The sequence below is a fragment of the Capsella rubella genome, unplaced genomic scaffold, assembly GCF_000375325.1.
Source record: "Capsella rubella cultivar Monte Gargano unplaced genomic scaffold, Caprub1_0 scaffold_2, whole genome shotgun sequence".
NCBI lineage: Eukaryota > Viridiplantae > Streptophyta > Magnoliopsida > Brassicales > Brassicaceae > Capsella > Capsella rubella.
The window spans coordinates 4,664,963-4,686,050 of record NW_006238922.1 but is presented as its reverse complement, the minus strand read 5'-3'; the positions used below and the strand labels follow the sequence as shown (position 1 = coordinate 4,686,050).

At 36.9% G+C, this 21,088-nt stretch overlaps 3 protein-coding genes and 1 pseudogene across 3 annotated transcripts; 1 reads left to right on the top strand and 3 right to left on the bottom strand.

Moving 5' to 3' along the window:
- Nucleotides 1-1,954: 1,954 nt before the first annotated feature.
- Nucleotides 1,955-3,601, bottom strand: LOC17896596 (ATP-dependent DNA helicase PIF1). The gene is made up of 3 exons (XM_006300285.2): nt 3,267-3,601; nt 2,635-3,119; nt 1,955-2,529 (listed from the first exon to the last, which is right to left on the bottom strand). Exons 1-3 carry the CDS (start codon nt 3,599-3,601, stop codon nt 1,955-1,957), a joined length of 1,395 nt encoding a protein of 464 aa, XP_006300347.2.
- Nucleotides 3,602-6,769: 3,168 nt separating this feature from the next.
- Nucleotides 6,770-7,961, bottom strand: LOC111832098. Its single transcript, XM_023788440.1, has 2 exons — nt 7,779-7,961; nt 6,770-7,483 (listed from the first exon to the last, which is right to left on the bottom strand). Exons 1-2 carry the CDS (start codon nt 7,959-7,961, stop codon nt 6,770-6,772), a joined length of 897 nt encoding a protein of 298 aa, XP_023644208.1.
- Nucleotides 7,962-8,032: 71 nt separating this feature from the next.
- LOC17895970 lies at nt 8,033-9,285 on the bottom strand (annotated as a pseudogene).
- Nucleotides 9,286-18,072: 8,787 nt separating this feature from the next.
- On the top strand, nt 18,073-20,832 carry LOC17896013. Its single transcript, XM_006302316.2, has 6 exons — nt 18,073-18,836; nt 19,179-19,281; nt 19,770-19,825; nt 19,981-20,145; nt 20,376-20,489; nt 20,578-20,832. Exons 1-6 carry the CDS (start codon nt 18,204-18,206, stop codon nt 20,668-20,670), a joined length of 1,164 nt encoding a protein of 387 aa, XP_006302378.1. The 5' UTR covers nt 18,073-18,203; the 3' UTR covers nt 20,671-20,832.
- Nucleotides 20,833-21,088: the final 256 nt, after the last annotated feature.

Sequence of the window (21,088 nt, the reverse complement as noted above, 5' to 3'; positions counted from 1 at the left end):
GTCGTCTCAAGTTCATGACACATGTAAAACGGCCTATTAAATCTTCATGCATTGATTATATTTATTTAGAAGATATGTAAACTAATATTTTCAAGTTTGATAACAATTAAACCATAATAGATTTGTTTTAATTACCAACACAAGAGTTCTTACGAATTGCGTTTAGCGCAATTACATTTAGAATTCATCTACTTATAACGTTATGTCCAACCATGATCACAATAATCAAGTATTGCTTCAATTGCTATATGTAAATCATTCAACTAATCGATTCAATGACTATATGTAAGTTACAAAAAAATGCTATATGTAAATAAGAAAGATAATTACCCTTTGATCAGCAAGGATTAAAACCCTCTTCGTCATGAAATCTCTCCTGTAAGCAATACTCAAAATCTTCACGTCTATGTTCCAATCAGTCCTCGACGGATTCAAATTGGCTATGCAATCTCTCCGCATTTTGAAACGCCGTGTAGAATATCGTGATTTTCTTTGAAGAAAAGTGTAGAAGAAGAGACTCCGTGTTTACGAGTTTTATCGATTTCAATTTTGCCAAATAGATTCAGAGTTGGAAGAAGATGAAACGTCTATTAATGAAACAATATATATAATCATAAATCGAAATAGTGTGTCGTTTCTTTATTCAATTAAGTTTAATTTTTCCTTTTAATTAATTTATATAAAACTATTATTTCGTGTGAACTTAGAGGGCGATTGGTGATGACTTTTAAGGCTTTAAAATGATTTTAAAGCCTTAACAGTAATTAATTTGCCAATCAACATTTTTTGCTTTTATTTTTTTTAAAGCATTAAAAGTCAATTCTTTTTTTTCCTTCTTTGTTTTCTCATTTTTCTCTAAGCGTCATAAACCTGACTTTAAATTTAATCAATTAAAAAGATTTATTTTTCATATCCCCATTACATTTAAAACCTTTTCACAAGTTTATAGATATATTTTATATATTTTATTTTTATAAATTAATTACTCTCATTTTTTTCTTGTTCTTTTAAGATCCATTTCAATAATAATTTTATTTTATAAAGTCATTTATAATATAAATTATATTGATTATAAATATAAAATAATAATAATAAAAATAACATGCATAAGTTGTTTATTAACTTTCTACAGCCAAAGCATCTACAACTAAATTCTCTGCAGCCAAAATTTTAAAGTTAAAGTCTCTACAGCCACAAGTAACAGTCGTTACCAATCGACCTCTTAGTTTTTTTGTAATCAAATCATAAATAATAAATTAGATTTGATTAAGGTTGGTTATTTTTGATAAAACATTGGTACCTTAAAGATATTTTAACACTAATCGAATTTCCAAATATATTACCTACATTAAATTCATCGGTTAATGGATTAACAATTTTAAATTAGCTAACAGATTTGTAATTTGATTAAGTATCATTTTTTAAAATCAAAAATCAATAGTTTGTTAGATTTAAAATTTAAAACAACAACAAAGTAAATGCAATAGCATTCTTATTCAAGTTTGGAAACAAAAACAAACATCTTAAGAGGATGCATGGTAATGCTTATTCGTGTATGGAAAGGTAAACACGTTAAAAAAGAGATCCAAGTGTTTTTTACAGTTTGTCAAAGTATCAATTAAAAAAAATAACAATGTAAGCTACTATTAAAACTTTCGAAATTACATCTTCATATATTTTAAAATTATCATACTCTATTTCCTAATTATAAAGAAACTTTTACATCTTCAATCTAATTCTTTAGTTGTAATGCATTTTTTTAAGTAGCGACTATAAGAATTAGAGAATTTATTTAGAAAATACATTAGGTTTATTCGATTAAAAATTGAAAAGATTAACTATATAAAGAGAAATTATTCAAGAAAGCAACCAAAAAAGTGGATGCATGATAATACTTATTCTTGCATGAAAAGTAAAGCACGTAAAACTGGAGATGCAACAACTTGATACGTAATTAAATGTTATCAAAAAAATCTTTAAAAACTACGTTTAGGGTCTTGTTTTGACATGCACCATCTTCATTCGTAATCAAAATCTTCAATCCTTTTCTCGTCGTCACTCTAGATAGTGCAACATATAGTTGTCCATGTGTAAAGACTGGCTTTGGTAAAAACAATCCACCGTATTCATAAGTTTGACCTTCGCTTTTGTTAATAGTAATTGCATACGCAAGAGCTATAGGAAATTGGCGACGCCACATACGGAAAGGAAACTTTGCATCTGGCGGAGAGACAAACATTCTTGGGACAAGTACTTTTTCATTAACACCGTTACCTGTTACGATTCTTGCCTCTATAACATGATTAGCCATCTGAGTTACAATTAACCTCGTACCATTGCACAAACCACCTTTAAGATCTATATTCCTTAGCAACATGATAGGGGCTCCCTTCTTCAATGTTAATTCATGCTTAGGTAATCCAGAAACGTTTATATTGTTTAAAAATTCCTGCGAGTAGACCATATCGTCGAATACACTCGTATCCAATGTTTCAATGGAATCTGAACTAAGATAACGTCTTTCTGCACCTATAATAATATTATTAAATATGTATAATACCCAGGTAATCTACTATACTTAATTTTTTTCAAAAAGTATAGAATTAAATACACGTAAACAATTATAATACACACCTGGTAGTTGAGAAAGCATATATTGATTGATTTTATCAACGTCTTCGTTCCTTGGACTAAGAATAGCTCTTCGCTTAAAGAATTTTGGGTCCTTCTCTTTAGCGAAAGAATTACCATAGATTTCATGAACAATTGCGTGGATAGGATCCTCAGATAATGTTATTAGTAAATCTTCGGGTATTTCTATTTCGACCTCGCCATCATTTGGCTCGTTGATTTTCCCATCACCAATATCCAAAAGCCACTTTGAGAACTCGGCGAGAGCATCTGATTGCTCATTATTAACACCTTTTCGTAAGCACATATTTTCTGTAAGCTTCAAAACTTTACAACTTTGCCAAAGCAACGATGAGTTTATAGAGGCCAAAACTGTTGCGACCCTACCACCTTCAGGAATTACTAGGAGAATCTGTCTAAAATCACCTCCTAAGACAACTACCTTACCTCCAAAAATCCTATTACACTTCGTTATATCTTGCAGAGTCCTATCCAACGTTTCAAAACAATGCCTGTTCATCATCGGAGCCTCGTCCTATATAATGAGCTTCGCTTCTCTAATCAATTCTGCTAGATCGGACTCTGCATCGATCGAACACATTAAATATTCGTTTATATTGATAGGTATATAAAACCTAGAATGAGCTGTCCTACCACCTTCCAACAGCAAAGCAGCTATTCCACTCGATGCAACGTTTAGAACAATATTACATTTTGATCGAATATCAGCTCCAAGAATACTCCACAAGAAAGTTTTTCCAGTACCACCAAATCCATGCACAAAAAACATACGACCCTTGTTTTGATTTACCGAGTAAATTATCTCTTGATAAACACGTCTTTGCTCTTCAGTTAACATAGCAAACAGTCTGTTGTATTCTGTCTTTTGTTCATGAGGCTTATAGTTTTTCTCATCCATAATAAGCCTATTTTCATTAGGATTTATCACACTATCGTCTGGTGTTGGCATATTAGTGAAAAAAGAAAGGGAAGTGCCATTCGAACGCATTAGCAATTCGATTTCCGACAAACATATGTTCCGTATTTGAGCTTGTGTTAACATAATACCTGCATTTCAATTTTTATAATAGAATTAATAACTTTTATACCAAGAATTATTTATATGGATGATTATAAATATTCTCTTATAAAGACATACATAAACAATAGACCAAATAATTTATAAAATTTTTAATAAGATCTCGATGTACCTTGATCATTCATGCGGTTTCTATGGAGGAATAAATTATCTTCGCATAATATATCTCTAGCCAAAGATTAAGCGGAACAAATACACTCTTTGAAATCAATAGCATCACAAATAGCTTCCTTAAGTACCTCCAATGACACCATAAACTTGCTTCTTCTATGGCTGAAATATATTCTTTGTCTTCATCCAATAATCCTAATGCATAGCAAGCATCTTTAAATTCTCCGTAAAAAAGCAACAAAATTGAGAAAAGCAATCATAATCGTTTCAAATCGATTTCCGAAACTAAACTAGTTACAAAATAAAAAATAATATATTGTGTTCAACTTACAAATCCACAAGTTGTCTCTAGCTGTACCGGCGTACAATAAAAAGGTGAAGATGAAGAGTTCCCTGAGTTTCTTACTAGTGTATTGTCTACGAACGAGACTCGAACGAAAAAAAAAAACAAAGATGATTTTTTCTTTTGATTTGGGGATTTATGGATTTCAAAAAAGTTTGAACCGACATTAGAACGACTGGGGCTTTTAAACCCTTTTTAGTTGGTGGGGTCAATAATAATTCCAAAGTATAAGGGGTTCAAAAGTATTTATCTCTTTTTTGAATAGTTTTATATCAAAATTAAATTAAATTTTAGAAGAGGAGCATTTGAGAATAAAATTTGAGCTTTGAGAGCCAACTAGAATTTGTTCCGATTTGAACCTAGTTTATAACAATAAATTTTACGATGTTGTTTAGGTCCTCTCTGCATACGTGGATTATACATATCAAGACTTCACATATTGACACAAGAAGTTAATTTCATATTTAAAATTAAAATTTATGAAAAATGCATATATAATTTAGTATTCGTATAAATTTAATATATTAATTCAACATATTTTATTTATATTGGTTCGAGGAAGCCGATTTTCATCTTTTTTTGGGTGAATTGGTGGTTGGGACAGTTTTTAGATTTTTTATTTTTTTTGGTAAAAGGCTCGAAATTTATTAAAACAAACTTAAAACCATTACAACCGGACTTGTCGAGGAAACATGCTTCCCCGAACGTCCTCCAAAAAAATGTCATTAACTAGTTCCGGCACCTACGCAAATGGATGAAAACCCAATGGTAAAGAAAAAGCATAGTTCGCTAATCCATCTGCGAGACGATTAGCTTCCCTATACACATGCGACACACGGACTATCCAGTCATTTGATATAACGCCATGGCACAAACGTACCAGGAACGACAGCGGATGAGTCTCACTAATCCCTGTCTTAAGAAATCCCACAACTATCTCCGAATCCACCTCAATCTCCAACCTCCTCACACGGTGCTCCCAGGCAATATACAACCCATTGTACAAACCCAGAGTTCCACCAAAGGAGCTGAACAAATCCCAATGTTTAGAGCAAACCCCCCACACCATTGTCCTTCCTCGTTCCGTAGTACCCCTCCCGCTGATGCCAAACCCGGATTTCCCCTAGAACTCCATCCGTATTTAGCCGCATCCAACCACTAGCCGGCTTTTTCCAAGAAACTAGCCGCTCCACTCTCTCTCCCCGGGAACATATTTGAGCCGAAATCCTTTAATTCGCGCAAGTCACCTCCATAGCTAAATCCTTCAAAAATTTAACCCGGTCCTGACACTTCTGGTTAGACCCAAACACGTTCCCACATCTCCTTTTTCACCCCCACCAAACCGTCATCGCAAACATGGTTGACCAAATACTATCACCAGTATTCGAGTGGTCCCCCAAGTTTGTATAAAGCCACACAAGTAACGGTTGCTCAAAAAACTCCCGTCGGTTATTAGGCTTTAGAAGTCGGTTCCAAACTCCACTCATCGCAGGGCAGTCCCTTAGAATATGAATAATAGACTCCTCTCCCCTTTACAAACTTGGCACAGTCCCGAGCCACATAAATGTCTCCTCATCCTCTCCATATTTGTCATCAATACTTGATTCATGCTTAACCATAGAAAAACACGAACCCTCTCTGGAACCATCGCCTTCCAAAATCGGGAAAACAAGGCACTAAGATCCGGTCGTACGCTATTATCGCATGTCAAGAAGGCATAAGCGGAGCGGACTGTAAACTTGCCATCTTGGGTGCCTCCCCATGATATTATGTCCTTCACCCCAGTCACACCGTCAATAACCACTGATCTCATTTGTAGGCTACACTCCTTTGTAACATAAGGCTCGTCCTTCCCGCCACAAATCACAAGCACGAAGCAGCTCATGTCCGGCGGGTAAAATTCTTATGCTTTTCTCTGCGAGTGGCGAACCGGATAACCAAGGAAAAGACGTTTATTCCTGGGATCACCACTTCTTTCAAACCCACACCAACACTTCTCCATGTAGGTGACCACTTACTCTTCACAACCAACCAGCGAGGGTCTTTAATGTTGCCAACTTTATACTTACTACGAAGAACCCGAGACCAAAGACTCGTTTTGTCATGTAGTAATCTCCATCCAACTTTTGCGAGTAAGGCTTTATTCATCTCATTTGCCGACTTAATTCCCAAATCTCCATGTCCCATTGGGGGACAAACACTGTCCCAACTTAATAAATGTTGCCGTCGCTTCTCATCCTGACTTCCCCATTAGAAGTTCCTCGACGATTTCTCAAGTTCATCAATAACTGATTTAGGTAAGGCAATGGTACTCATAGCATGCACTAGGATTGACGTAAGCACTGCCTTAGTCATAGTTAGTCTTCCGGCAAAGCTCAAACAGTGGCTTTTCCATCATGATAACCTAGAAGTAACTCGCTATAGAATTTCACCGTATGCCTCCTTATATAACCTCTTATGCAACACCGGCATATCGAGATATTTGCCAAGATATTTCGTCGATCCAATCCCACTCTCATCTGTGATGAGCATCTTCATGTCCCGACTTACATTAAAGACGTTTATAATACGCAACAGCCAAATTTTCAAGCTCTTGTGTATCTGCACTCTCCATCTTCATTCTTTAGCATATCAATTCGATTACGTCTTCTCCTAATAATAGTTGATGTGTGAAATAAGCGAGTGTTTCTTTCGAATGCTTCCGGGGTCGAAAGTTGGTTATTCCAGGAGTTCTCCAACATTTCCTTGAAGCTATCATGCTTTAACCAAGCCGCCTCAAAACGAAAGGGTCTTTGTTTTGGATTGCCTTCCACTGTCGGACATAGCTGAACATATAGAGGGGGATGATCCGAGGCCAAAAAAAGAAGATGAGTCACTGAAGCCTCTTGCCATTTCAGCCTCATGGCCGCATTACACATAACCCTGTCAAGCCGTTTTGCGATATAAGTACTCAGAACACGCCCTCTCCTCCAAGTATAATTATTACCTCTAAAACCCATATCAATTAAAGAGGTATCACTTATCCAATCACCAAACGCTAGAGAGTCTAAAGACAGCCGACCATTGCCTCCCGTCCGCTCATCCAAACGTAAGATTGTATTGAAGTCCCCGCCAACCAGCACGGGCTCGTCAATCCCACATAACACATCTTTCAACTTATCCCACAACCCGCTCCTCCGACTAATAGTTGGAGCCGCGTACACCACCAATAAATGAAACGGATCCTCACCACCCTCTCCAACAATCGCATGGATAAATTGGTCTGATTTTTCTACAATCTTAACAATTCTAATACTCGACTGCCATAATAACCACCACTTTATCCATTCGCGTCAACACAAAATAAATTTTCAAAGCCCAAACCTTGGCAGATTCTTCTCGCTCTGTCTCCACCCGCATGAGTCTTAAATAAAGCTAAAATCTGCGCCTTATTCTTTTTCAGCATATATCGTATAGCTCTTCGAAAGTCAGGTTTATTCGCCCCCGGCAATTCCAAAATATTAAATTCATCATCATACTTAAAATTAAGCTCAATTGAACCACCAAGGGATGCTGTTATGCCACCACTAACTGCATTTCTTGCTCGCCGGAAACTGTGCGCAGAGCACTCTTAGCCAAAGCTATGTGAGGTTCACGCTTGACCATAAAGGACGCTGGAACCGTAACACTCTCTTGCCCACCCACGCGAGATTCCGCTAACTCCACATTACTTAGTTCTGCATTTCCCCCTCTCCGGCCAACAACATTCCCCTCCATTCTAAGTCTTTTCCCCGACATCGACAACTCGACAACTCGACTTCCTCACTTGTTGGGCCAAATAAATAACCTCTGGTGGGCCGGTTGTTGAATTAAAATCTCGATCTATTCGCAACTCCAGGCCTATTCAAGCCCACCTTCTTCTCCTTCAAAATCACATTAGCGCCTTTCTTACTCTCTCTGGCTCCCCTCTCAAACTTTCCTTTGATAACTTTAAAAATATTCTTCTCAGTATTTTGTGAAACCCCAATTATCTCATTTTCCTTATTCCCCCCTTCAGAACTAATGACTTTCGTAGCTTGCGGCTGCACACCCTTCTCCACCAATCCCGCAAAACTATTAGATACCAAAATTGTACCGTTTCCCTTATTCCCCGATATCTCCCTCTGATTTCTTTCCAAAGTCTCCCCCTTAGATCCCGGAACAGATATCACCGTCCTTGTGGAGGAACCCGCTCTCCTATTCTCCCGACGGACCATCGTGAAACCATCCCTGACCGGCAAACTTGGCGAGGCCTTATTAGGTCCAACCGGTGATCCTTGCGCTCCCACACTCTCCGCGACCGGTTTCACCTTAGGACATGCATGGACCATATGCCCGAATATCTCACAACCCGAGCAAATACTCGTTAATCCTTCATAGAACACAAAATACCGTTCTCCATTTACCATGAATGAGCGTTTTAGAGGTTGGCTGAGATCCACTTCGACACACACCCTAGCAAATCTAGGCCTCTCAAAATTTAACGTGTTTGCGTCCACCCTCAGAGGTTTACCTAACGCTTGTGCTAACCCCAACAATATAGTCTGATGATAAAGCGCCACCGGGAGGTTTGAAAAACGCACCCATACTGGAATCGTGGTAATATCGTCTCTAGACGGTTCAAAATGAGGCGACCATGCGCGGACCATAAGATAGCTCCCGAACGCCTTCCATGGACCCCCTGTCAAAGCCGTCAAGTACTCCTCCTCTACTTCGAATCTCACCATGAAGAACTGCCGTGGTAAATTTGTCACATACATCGCCCCTTTTGGTTTCCATAGCTCCCTTAACTTCCTACTCAACACCAGGATTGGCACATTCCTCCCCAAAACTTTTACGATCATACATTGCTTCCACAGCCCATGCATCGCCTCAGTCACCTCCTCCACAATCGTAAACACAGGTTCTCCATTAACACCATCCGGATAGTTAACTTTCATCCGTGCCGACACAAAACTCGGCTCCAAAACCTCCTAGGGGACTAGCATCCCCCTTCACTCCTTCGCTAGACCTTGGCCGCCCACGAGTCCACTCTATCCAGAGGATCCCCGGGCGGCGGCCCTTTCGACGTAAAATCCATCATAGCCGTGTCTTAATCTCCTGAAACCCTAAACCCTCCTGTCGCCATCATTATTTTCCTTGCCGGGACAGTTTTTAGATAGTAATGTGATATTTGGCACCTTTACTATTTAATATTAGGAGAAAGGATATGTATTAGTTGTTGTGAGAGAGAGGGTCTAGAATTTAGAAAGAAAGACTCAAGATTATAAAAGCACTTCTTTTATTAGCTTTGAAAATTAATCAAAACAAAGCTTCTTAAAACCTTTCTCTCTAATCTCTTAAGGTTAACCACATCATTGGTAACTAATATATATAGAGAGAAATTAAAACCTATTACAAGTAGAACTTGTAACTAGATAACACCAAACACCAACTATGCATAATCCTAACTTGACTTGGAATAGATAACTTGCTTCTCAAGCTTTCTTCTTCAAGCTTATCCCAACAATCACCCCTTTAAGCTTGAAGTCCTTTTTAGACAAACAATGCACTCCAATGTGGTCTCTTATGTCCTTGAACTTGCTTTTGCTAAGTACCTTGGTTAAAATGTCAGCCCTTTGTTCAATCCCTGGAACATGTATCACCTCAACTTGGCCATTTTCAACACATTCCGAAATGAAGTGATATCTTCGATGTATATGTTTGCTACGTCCATGGAAGACCGGATTCTTGGTGAGAGCAATAGCCGTTTGTTATCAACTTGTATGGTCACCTTCTCACATGTTGAGCCAGTAATCTCAACAAACAAATCTTGTAACCAAATGGCTTGTTTAGCAGCCTTTGTTGCAGCCATGAACTCTTCCTCACAAGATGATAATGCCACAACCTGTTGTTTCTGTGAACACCAAGTAAAAGGACAGTTATTAAAGTAGAAGACATGATATGCAGTACTTTTTCCATCATCAACGTCCACACTATGGCTACTGTCACTGTAACCAATTAAACCCAATTGTGTTCCATTCTTAAAGATCAATCCATGAGTAAGCGTTCCCTGAAGATATCTTAGCACCTGTTTCAAAGCAGTTCCATGCGATTCTCGTGGTTCCTGCAAGTAACGACTCAGAATTCCTACAGGGTAAGACAAGTCAGGTCTAGTATGAAGAAGATACCTGAGACATCCAATGCTACGACGATAACGTTGTTCATCAATTCTTTTTGGGTCTCTGTTTTTTTAAAGTTCCAGACCGGGTTCCATTGGAATGAGAATACTATTGCATTTGCTCATACCTGTTTCTTCTAAAATCTTCCTTGCATACCTTTCTTGAGTTATTCCATCTTGCCCTTGAAGAACCTCGATACCAAGATAATAAGTGAGCCGTCCTAGATCACTCATCTCAAACTTTCCTGCCATCCTGTTCTTAAAAGCAACAATCAAATCCAATTTAGAACCTGTGATGAGGAGATCATCCACATAAACAACAACAATAAGCAAATCATGCTCTGTAATTTGCTTACGGTACAGGGATGGTTCCTTAGAGCACCGCACAAAGTTTAATTCTCCAAGGATGCTATTGAGTTTGATGTTCCATGCTTTAGGTGCTTGGTTTAGTCCATAAAGGGCCTTATGAAGCTTGTAGACCTTTTCCTCACTATCTTTAGTTACAAAACCTTCTGGTTGAGAGACATAGACATTCTCTTTTAAGTCTCCATGAAGAAAAGCAGTCTTAACATCAAGATGATGCACTTCCCAACCATTTGATGCTGCTATTGCTATGATGAATCAGATTGTTTCAATACGAGCAACTGGTGCAAACACCTCATCAAATTCTATTCCATGTCTTTGTACATATCCCTTAGCCACAAGTCTTGCTTTGTATTTGTTTATGTTGTTGTCTGAATTTCTTTTGATCTTGAACACCAATTTTAACCCAGTTGGTTTAACTCCAAAGGGCAAGTCCACTAAGCTCCATGACTTGTTCTTTGTTATAGAACTAATCTCTTCTTCACACGCATCTCGCCAAATTTTAAGTTCACTTGCTTCTTTAAAACATGATGGTTCTTCATTGATTGATAATAGAAGATTTTCTCCTTTTAGTTCTGCTTGTGGTCTGACTTGTCTTTGAGCTGGTATCTCTGATTCATCTTGCTCTTCCTCACTTTCTCGTTCTTCTTCAATGTCTAGTTCATCAACAACATTTTCATTATTCTCGCTGTTGTGATTAACTTCTCTGTTCTCCTCTGTTTCTTCGAGTTCTTCTGTTTCTTCACTAGCATCATTTCTACTAATACCATGATTTCCGAATTCTTCAAAACTAAAGGTGAAACTTCCTGCTTCAGTCGACAGCCCTTGTGAGATATTCCACTTCCAGCCCTTTTGCTCATCAAACACGACGTCTCTGCTTACTATGATTCTCCGAGTTGTTGGATCTAGGCGTCGATATGCCTTTGAGCCTGGTTTTGTTCCGAGATACACCAGCATTCGAGATCTATCATCAAGCTTTTTGAGATGTGGTGATTCAACTTTAGCATAGCTGATACAACCAAATACACGTCGATGCTCGATGTTGGGTTTCTTGTTTTTGAATGCTTCATAGGGTGTGAGATCTCCAAAACTCTTGTTCCCACTCGATTAATGATATAGGTTGCATGACGAACAGCTTCTCCCCATAGATAATTGGGCATACTCATATGCTTTAACACACTCCGAGTCATCTCTAGCAAGGTTCTGTTTCTTCTCTCAACAACTCCATTTTGTTGAGGTGTATAGGGAGCAGTAAGATGTCTGTTGATGCCTTTTTCTCACAAAAAATTCTAAACTCTTCAGAAATAAATTCTCCCCCTCTGTCAGTTCTGAATGTTTTAAACGCAGCACCGGATTCTTGTTCTACTAACATTTTGAAATTTTTGAATTTTCCAAATGCCTCGCTCTTTTCCTTCAAAAGAATTGTCCACATATATCTTGAATGATCATCAATTAACACAAAGATGTACCTCTTGTTCGCAGCAGTGGAGGGTGAGATTGGTCCGCAAAGATCTCCATGAACAAGCTCTAGCACTTGTGATGCACGAAAGGAAGTTGCCTTTGGAAAAATTCTTTTAGTATGTTTACCAAGTAAACACGATTGACATGTTTCCTTCTCCTTAGGTATACTCGTCATTCCGGTCACCAAATTCTTTGTCACCATTGCTCTTATGGTTTCAATATTGATGTGGCATAGCCGAGCATGCCACATGTTTGGATTGTTTGAAGTAGCAAGTAGACACTTAGAACTATCAACTTCACTCTTCACTTTGTATAACCTGTTTCTTGATCTATTTGCTTTCACAAGGTTTCCACCTTGATCACACAATGTAAGATAGTTTTCTTTCATCCTAATGTCGCATCCAGATTCTGTAGCTTGCCCCAAACTAATGATGTTGCTTTTGAGATCCGGAATATAGTACATGATAAGTCTGTATTTCATTGCTTTTTGAGTATGCATTCATCATCTATTCAGCATCATTCACTTGTTGATTCGCATCATATTGATCCCTTTCTGCATGTTTTACATACTTAGGTAGGTTTTATGCATATCATGCATATCATGCATATCTTGCATACATTGTGCATATTTGGAGTGTTTCAGGTACTTAGGAGACATGCAGAGCGAAGCAGAGGAACAAGCGTTACTCGACATGCACACGATCGAGTGGGACGATCGAGTGAGAAGCAAGGATGAATTGCAGTTACATCGACGATCGAGTGAGCAGCAGACATATACGATCGAGTAGCGGATCAAGCAGAAGGGAAGCGAAGCAAAACCACCTGTCACTCGATGCACTCACTCGAGTGACATGATCGAGCAAAGCAAAGAAGTAGCTGATGGTTTCACAGGTCACTCGACAAGATCACTCGAGGTACGAGTTCGAGTATGAAGTGATGCAGAGAAGAAATTAAGCGTTACTCGACACGCTCACTCGACCGACATGGCCATTACAACTTTTAAACCGCTTTTACGTTGTCGTTTTATGTTTTAAGATTTTCCCAAACATTGTTATAAATAGGTCTCATTTGAATTGCCGAAGGGATCAAGTTTTATTTTATTAGGTTTTTGTTGTTAGCCACCAAACGATCCTGAGAATTGTAATCGTGATTTCTTTTGAGTCATTGATATTTTGCAGTTAGTTCTTGAATCATTGTTGTTACTCTTCCTGTCATCTTTATTATTATGCATGTTTTGAACGATTCTTGTTTCATGATGTTTAACATGATTTCTGCGTCTGAGTAGTGTTAGGGTTCTTGAGGATGGGATAGATTAGGTGGAGGATGTTAGTTTGCTAGAGTGTTTATGTTAGATTCGTTTTGTTTCCCTTCTGGACTAGAGTTTTATTAGCTAGTTCTTCTCTGATCAATTGGAACTAGGTCATAGACATTTCATACCCGAAAGGTATATGATGAAATGTCTGAACCAACTAGTGCCAGAGATTTACATGCTTAGCCCAAGAGATTGGTTGTCTAAGATGTTTATTGACATTAATGAGCTGTTTCTTTATGCCTGTTTACTGCATGTTTCATCAATGAGAATTGAGATTAGGAAGTGTTGTAAACTTGATAGTTTCTGCCAAGAGATTGGATTGACTAGTATTAGAAGTTCATTGTCTAGGGATTAGAATGTTTGCAGTTTGATAAACACTCGAAGTAGATTAGCATACTCCACCTACATCAATAACCTCATCCTCGGGATCTTCTATCCATTTGTGCTTTCTGTTTAATTCTCTTGCTATTTACTTGGTCTGCTTTCTTTTCTCGCTAGTATCAATAATCGTTACGTTTTAGTTTATGTATGGTAGTCTATGTTTTACAGCTTTACATTTATCGCATGTTTAACATGTTTGCTTAGGATCACTGAAAACCAAAAATCATTTATGCTTGCTTGACTTAATCATTTCTGATATATCTTGATTGCTAGCATCACACCTGATTGGATTGATACCTATTGTACTGCAATGACATGATAGTACTCTAGGGTAATTGATAGAAAAATCCTAGTATCAATTTGGCGCCGCTGCCACTTTTGATCTCCTTCTTTTGTTAAGAACATAATTGATCCCTTTCCTTTAATGTCGATGCGAGAATCATCGCCAAACCGTACTTTCCCGGTAATCATTGGATCAAGCTTGTGGAACCAATCATAATGTCCTGTCATATGGTTACTTGCACCATTGTCAAGATACCATATATTCTCCATGTCCAAGCAATCTTCATACTATTGTGGTCTAACATTCTTCTCATTAAGATAAACCACCTCATGCATCATAAGAGATTCAGCTTCTTGGGTGTCATCTTCTTCATTCTCTTGAGCATCGTGGCCAAGCTTGTCGCATCGATAACATGTGACATTTGATTTATATCTTTGTTGGTAGTTTCCACGACCTCTTCCTCTTCCTCGTCCTCGGTTCCATCCTCTTCCTCTGCCTCCTCCGCCTTGAGTGAGTTCCTGGGATTGAGAATCCGAGTTGACATACATAAGCTTGTTTGGGCCTTCTTGTTGTTCTTCTTCTTCATGGACTCGTTCCTTATATCTTTTTATTCTTCCAATAATATCTTTGAACGTTGTAGTCTTCAGATCAAGTACTTGCTCAAGTGTGGCTGAGATGTGAATATATTTCTTTCTTGGGAGACTTTAAAGAAATTTCTTCGCAAGTTTGATTTCCTCAATGGTTTCACCCAAAGCAGCAGACTTGGTAGATATTTCTGCAAGTTTCCCAACAAAATCATCTATGGAATCACTTTCCTTCAACTTCAACCTATCGAATTCCGACATAAGAGTTTGAAGTTTTGCTTCCTTCACACGATCCGCTCCGAGATTTCTTGTCTTGATGGATTCCCAAATAGGTTTAGAAGAAGTTAGGTTACCAATTTGTAGAATCATTGATTATGAGATGGATTGAAACAAGAGTGCTCTCGCCAAGTGGTTCTTGTCTACATCGTCAGATCCTGGGTCAATAACATCCTAGACTTTATGAACTTGGAGAGCGACTTGCATCCTCATCGACCAGACTGCGTAATTAGTTTGTGTTAGCAACAGACATTGTATGGATGAAGGAACACTTTCCTTCGGTTTGTTCGCTGCTTCAACTAATTCGGACATCTTGCCAATGATCTTCGTGATGGTGTTTTGTGTTTGATTTCAAACCTTTAAAGCTCTGATACCAAATCTAGAATTTAGAAAGAAAGACTCAAGATTATAAAAGCACTTCTTTTATTAGCTTTGAAAATTACTCAAAACAAAGCTTTTTAAAACCTTTCTCTCTAATCTCTTAAGGTTAACCACATCATTGGTAACTCATATATATAGAGAGAAATTAAAACCTATTACAAGTAGAACTTGTAACTAGATAACACCAAACACCAACTATTCCTAATCCTAACTTGACTTGGAATAGATAACTTGCTTCTCAAGCTTTCTTCTTCAAGCTTATCCCAACAGAGGGTGTGAGAGTGAGTGTGTGTGTAATAAAGAGAGTGAAATAACTAAAATGGGTAAATTGGGTAACAAGAAAGAAAGACTCTTTCTCTAGAATATGGTTACAACTTGGGCCTAATAACAGAAGTTTTTGCTGAATAGAAGGCGAAGCTAATAATCGCCTACCCTAGTAAAATACTAGTATTGATATTTGAACTGCATAATGGGTGTACCAATCCATTAACAAGAACATAATCGAATATACGAATTATATATGAACCCTATTTATCGTGTTGTAATATGTATCCCACATCTGGGGGACGAATTCGATAATAAGGGCTTAGAGTTACGATTCACGGATTCTGTATTGGGGGTTCAAATTAGATAATGGGGGCTAAGAGTTATGATTCACGGATTCTGTATTAGGGGTTTGAATTGTAATATGTATCATACATCTTGGGGACAAATTCTGTATTGTGGGTTCGTAATGAATAAGAATTGTATCATATATCTGGAGTACGCAGCTGATAATAGGCTACACTACTAAATGGGTGTACCAATCACATCAAAGTACTCTGTTTGAAGAGTACGTATCTACGAATTAGAAAAATAATTTTGTTATTAAACCCTAAACTATTAATCCTAAACCCAAACCGACTTATAAAATTGGTTCAATTATTAAATCTAAACACAAAGGTGCATATATAAACCCAAATTGATCTATAACCAAATTGATATTAAACTCTAATCCCCAAATCCTAAACACTAAACCCTAATCCCTAATCGCTAACAACTAGACCCTTTTCGCAAACCAACATATAATATCGTTTCAGTTGTAAAATTTATACCCTAACTAGTGATTTATAAACCCAAAACAATATTTAATTTTGTTTTAATAGAAAAATCTTAAGCCTAATCAATAAATTATAAACCCAAACCTACATATATTTTTATTTAAATTATAAAATCTAAACCCTAAGCCTTATTTATTATAAACCGAAACGGATATACAATTTTGGTTTAATAAAAAAGTCTAAAACATAATCCGCATTAAAGTACGAGTATCTGAAACACATGATATGCTACATAAGTTGTTTTGTATCCATATAAGCAGACTAATCACAACAAAAACACTATATGCTTAAAGTAGTATCGTGTATAAACTGGAATTGTAACTTTTTGGGTTGCTAGTGGAAAAAGAGACACACAAAACATGGTATATCCAATAACAGGGGTTGCAAATATTGAATTTGCATATGAACTCCTTAGACTGAATATGAATAACAAAACTGGAATACGAACTCTGTAAACAGAATACAAACACTGTGAAAGGAAAAAGAACCCAATCTTTAGAGTACAAATAATAGAAATGAAGTTGCCTTGTATCCATATAAACAGAATAGCGTAACCAAACACTAAATATCAAACACTAGAAGAGAAGTACATATTTTAGTGTTTATTAAACAAGTCTAGATATCACAACATAGATAAAAAAAAATGTTCATATTAAACTAAGAACGAACACCGAAGAATAATACGAACACTAGAAGAGGAATATAAACACAAGAATGAGAGATCGAACACTAGAAGAGGAGTACAAACAACAACCAAAAACAGAGGAAAAACCTGCTAAAAATGTGTGAACACTAAACATGGAGTACGAACGTATTAAATAAGAAAAAAGTAAATCTGTATAGATTTAGAAAATATATCAAAATTGATCTCTATAGATTGAAAAAATGTTCTTCAAATTAATATCATACTTTATAAGATTGGAAGAAAAGAAGAAAGAGAAAGCAAAAATTAATAGCATACTAAAAAAATATAGCATAACTATAATTCGGCAAAATTGCTGAGGGTAGAGAAGGAGAGCAATAGTTAGTGAACGTATGCATTTGTTGTGTTTCCCCAATTGTAAATAGTAAATGGACCAAACCACATATTACTTTTGAAAAAACTTTCCAAACCACAAATTAAACTTTAGAAGAGGAGCATTTGAGAAAAAAATTTGAGCCGACTAGAATTTATACGATTCAAACCTAGTTTGTAACAATAATTTTTACGATGTTATTTAGATTCTCTCTGCATACGTGGATTCCACATTATCAAAACTTCACATATTGACACAAAAAAATAATTTCATATTTAAAATTAAAATTTATGAAAAATGCGTATATAATTTAGTATCCATATAAATTTAATATGTTATATTTATACGGTACGAGAAAGCTGATTTTCATCTTTCTTTTTTTTTAACAAAAGCCGATTTTCATCATTTTTCTTCTAGATTTTGCCAAGGTGTCACTCCGGTTCGATCTCTTCTCGTATTGATCGAACCTCTATTCAAAACCGGTTTAAGGCAGAACCGGCTGCAAAACCATAATCACTAATTTATTACTTTATCCTAAAAATCCACATTTCCACCGGGAAAAAAAACGATCTCCCTCCAAATAATATTTCTCCACAGTTCTTTATCGTCTTCTTCCCCAAATCTTCACCACATAAACCCTAACCGATCAACTTCACCACAAATCATCATATCCTTCAATTAATCATGGCTTCCATTTCCACCTTACTTGAATTAACTCCGCTTCAATGGAATCAACCACTTCCACTATACATGCAAAGACCCCGTAATCGCAGTGTTCTTCTCTACTCCAAACCTCAACGTAAATCAAACGCGATTCGTCTCCAAATCTCCGTCAAATCGACGAGTTCGGATTCCGATTTGAGATCCGATTCGAATCCGTTTGAACAAATCGTGGTTCATGTCAAGAAAGCGTTAGATTCTTTGAAGAAACCTGCAATAGCTGCGGTTTTGCTTGGTTTGCTTTTGTTCTATGATCCTAATACGGCTTTAGCTGCTTCTGGTGGTAGAATTGGTGGTAACTCGTTCTCCTCTAGGTCTCGAAGCTCTTCTTCTTCTTCGCAATCGTATTCTGTGCCGCGAACTTCGAATCCGAGCTTTTCGTATTCGGCTAGGACTGCTCCGTATTATGGACCGTCACCGTTCGGTGGAGGTTTTATGGGTCCGGCGGTTGGTTTTGGGTTTGGTGGGTTTTCGAGTTTTTCTTTGATTCTGGTTGGTTTCGCTGCGTTTGTTTTGGTTTCTGGGTTCCTCTCAGATCAGTCACAGGACGGTAGCGTTTTAACTGATACTCAGAAAACTAGCGTCATTAAGCTACAGGTGAAGCATTTAGCTTTAGAAGTTACGATTTCGTTATAGCTTTTGTTTTGTTCTATGAATACTATATATTCATTGGTATATCATGAGGTAAGAACATGAGATTGAGATGTTCTCTAATAGAACTATAGAAGTTACGATTTCTCATAGCTTTGTTATAGTCTGTGATTGCTATTTATTTGTTGGTATTACATTTGGTAAGAACATGAGAATGGGAATGTGCTCTTATAGAACTATAGAAGTAACGATTTCTCCATAACTTTGTTATGTTCTGTGAATGCTATTTATTCATGTGTATAGTTACATATGGTCAGAACATGAGATTGAGAATTTGCTTGTATTTAGGTGGGATTATTGGGTTTGGGGAGGACTCTACAACAAGATTTTAATCGTCTTGCTGAAAGTGCAGATACATCCACACCAGAGGGTCTGAGCTATGTTTTAACTGGTAAATTATTCTTCGATGAGTCTTCTCTCTTTTACTCCATTATATGTCTTTGTGTGTGTTTAAGAGTTTTTTCTTTTGTTCCTAGAATGAAGATGTTGTGTGTGTGTTTTTTAGCTTTGATCGTATTACTTTTGGCACGATCTTGTTTTGTGTGGTTCTGCCGAATGTGTTCTTGAACTCTGATGAAATGGAAAACTGGGAGATAGTCTTTCAATTAGTTATATGGATTTAGTAATATATTTAGGATTTATGAAATTCGGGTGTTGTTATATTTGCTGGAAAATTGTTGATCTCCTAACCGGTATAAAATACTGATATTGCATACCAAAACCTTTATTTCAGGTTCAATATTGTGTACTCAATTAAGATAGGTTTAGGATTAAGTATATTATTTCTAACCTGCTTTACATCATTGATGCTACTCTGTTTACTTGTGATATGTGTGGTTCTGCTTTAATTCATGCAACTCAGTTTTCTGTGTCTTACAGAGGCAACATTGGCTTTGCTGAGGCATCCTGATTATTGCATATCCTGTTATTCATCAGTAAGTCTACTGGGTCTTTAATGAGTGATGCTCATCCTCTGTTTATTCACCATTTTACCCTGGTTCATTCATTACCTGGGTTAGTAACACTAGGATCATTTAGTGATCATAGATTCACAACACCTAACCACTTTGTATGTATCATGTACTTTCAGGTGGATGTGAAGCCGAGTATAGAAAAGGGAGAGAAGCGATTTAATCAACTCTCCATTGAAGAACGAGGAAAATTTGATGAGGAGACACTTGTTAATGTGAATAGCATAAAGAGACAAAGCTCGAAGATTAAGAAAGCTAGCGGGTTCAGCAATGAATATATTGTGGTAAACTTATCAAAACTCTGAGTTGAACGTTTAGTTTGATAGGGAAAACACAGTTAAACCGGGTCTAGAAGGCTATTCCCTTAATTGAAAGTGCATGTGTACTTTTACATATAGAGCAGTCTCACCCAGAGCTAAAGGGCTGTGTCAAATTGTTTGTGCGGGTGGGTAATACTAGGTTGTTGCACTTTGGTTTGGTAATAGTTTAACAGGAAGTGTTGTAACATGTTCAGGTAACCATCTTGGTGGCTGCAGAAGGTATACATAAACTGCCACCGATAAACGGAACAATAGATCTGAAGGAAGCCTTACAGAAACTCGGATCGATTCCGAGAAACAAAATGATGGTAAGAGATTTTGTATCCATAAGTTGGCTTACTCATGGGAAAAGGTTTAGTTAAGTAAATGAAAGGATGTAAAACCAAAATTTTGCAGGCAGTAGAAGTACTGTGGACACCGCAGAACGAGGCAGACGCTTTAACAGAGAGGGAACTACTTGAAGATTACCCACTTTTGAGGCCTTTGTAAATTTTTTTCTTATAATTGTATAATACCAAATAGAACCAATCTCTTGTTAGATGTTACTCTGTAAAGTGTAAACACACCATACCTTTGTTTTGTATACATCAAACATTCAAACCTCTATGACCGGTTTATGTAAACCGGAAATGAAGGCAGTTAAGAATCTTAGCGACAAGAGTTCAACGTTGATGCCATTTAATGATGACATTTAATTTTTAGGCTCATTTAAAAACAAAACCAAACACCTTAAACTTAAATATATTTTTAGATGATACTTCATATGTATTCATTGAAAGAATACACGGCGCAATGTCGTTTTCTAATACGATTATGCAAAAAAAAAAATGTTTATTAGATATAATTATAAATTATTACATTAGTAATGTAATATTATATTTTGTTCTTTCTGCAAAACATATCCAAT

What these genes read in the sequence shown, in the direction of transcription:
- LOC111832098 (XM_023788440.1), bottom strand. Translation starts at nt 7,961, where the DNA reads ATGTCGGGGAAAAGACTTAGAATGGAGGGGAATGTTGTTGGCCGGAGA. An exon ending in CTAAGAGTGCTCTGCGCACA is followed by an intron (nt 7,484 to 7,778) that starts GTTTCCGGCGAG and finishes TTATTATGGCAG; the next exon opens with TCGAGTATTAGAATTGTTAA.
- LOC17896596 (XM_006300285.2), bottom strand. Translation starts at nt 3,601, where the DNA reads ATGCCAACACCAGACGATAGTGTGATAAATCCTAATGAAAATAGGCTT. An exon ending in GGTAGGACAGCTCATTCTAG is followed by an intron (nt 3,120 to 3,266) that starts GTTTTATATACC and finishes AACGTTGGATAG; the next exon opens with GACTCTGCAAGATATAACGA. An exon ending in TATGCTTTCTCAACTACCAG is followed by an intron (nt 2,530 to 2,634) that starts GTGTGTATTATA and finishes ATATTATTATAG; the next exon opens with GTGCAGAAAGACGTTATCTT.
- LOC17896013 (XM_006302316.2), top strand. Translation starts at nt 18,204, where the DNA reads ATGGCTTCCATTTCCACCTTACTTGAATTAACTCCGCTTCAATGGAAT. An exon ending in CTAGCGTCATTAAGCTACAG is followed by an intron (nt 18,837 to 19,178) that starts GTGAAGCATTTA and finishes GCTTGTATTTAG; the next exon opens with GTGGGATTATTGGGTTTGGG. An exon ending in TTCCGAGAAACAAAATGATG is followed by an intron (nt 20,490 to 20,577) that starts GTAAGAGATTTT and finishes AAAATTTTGCAG; the next exon opens with GCAGTAGAAGTACTGTGGAC.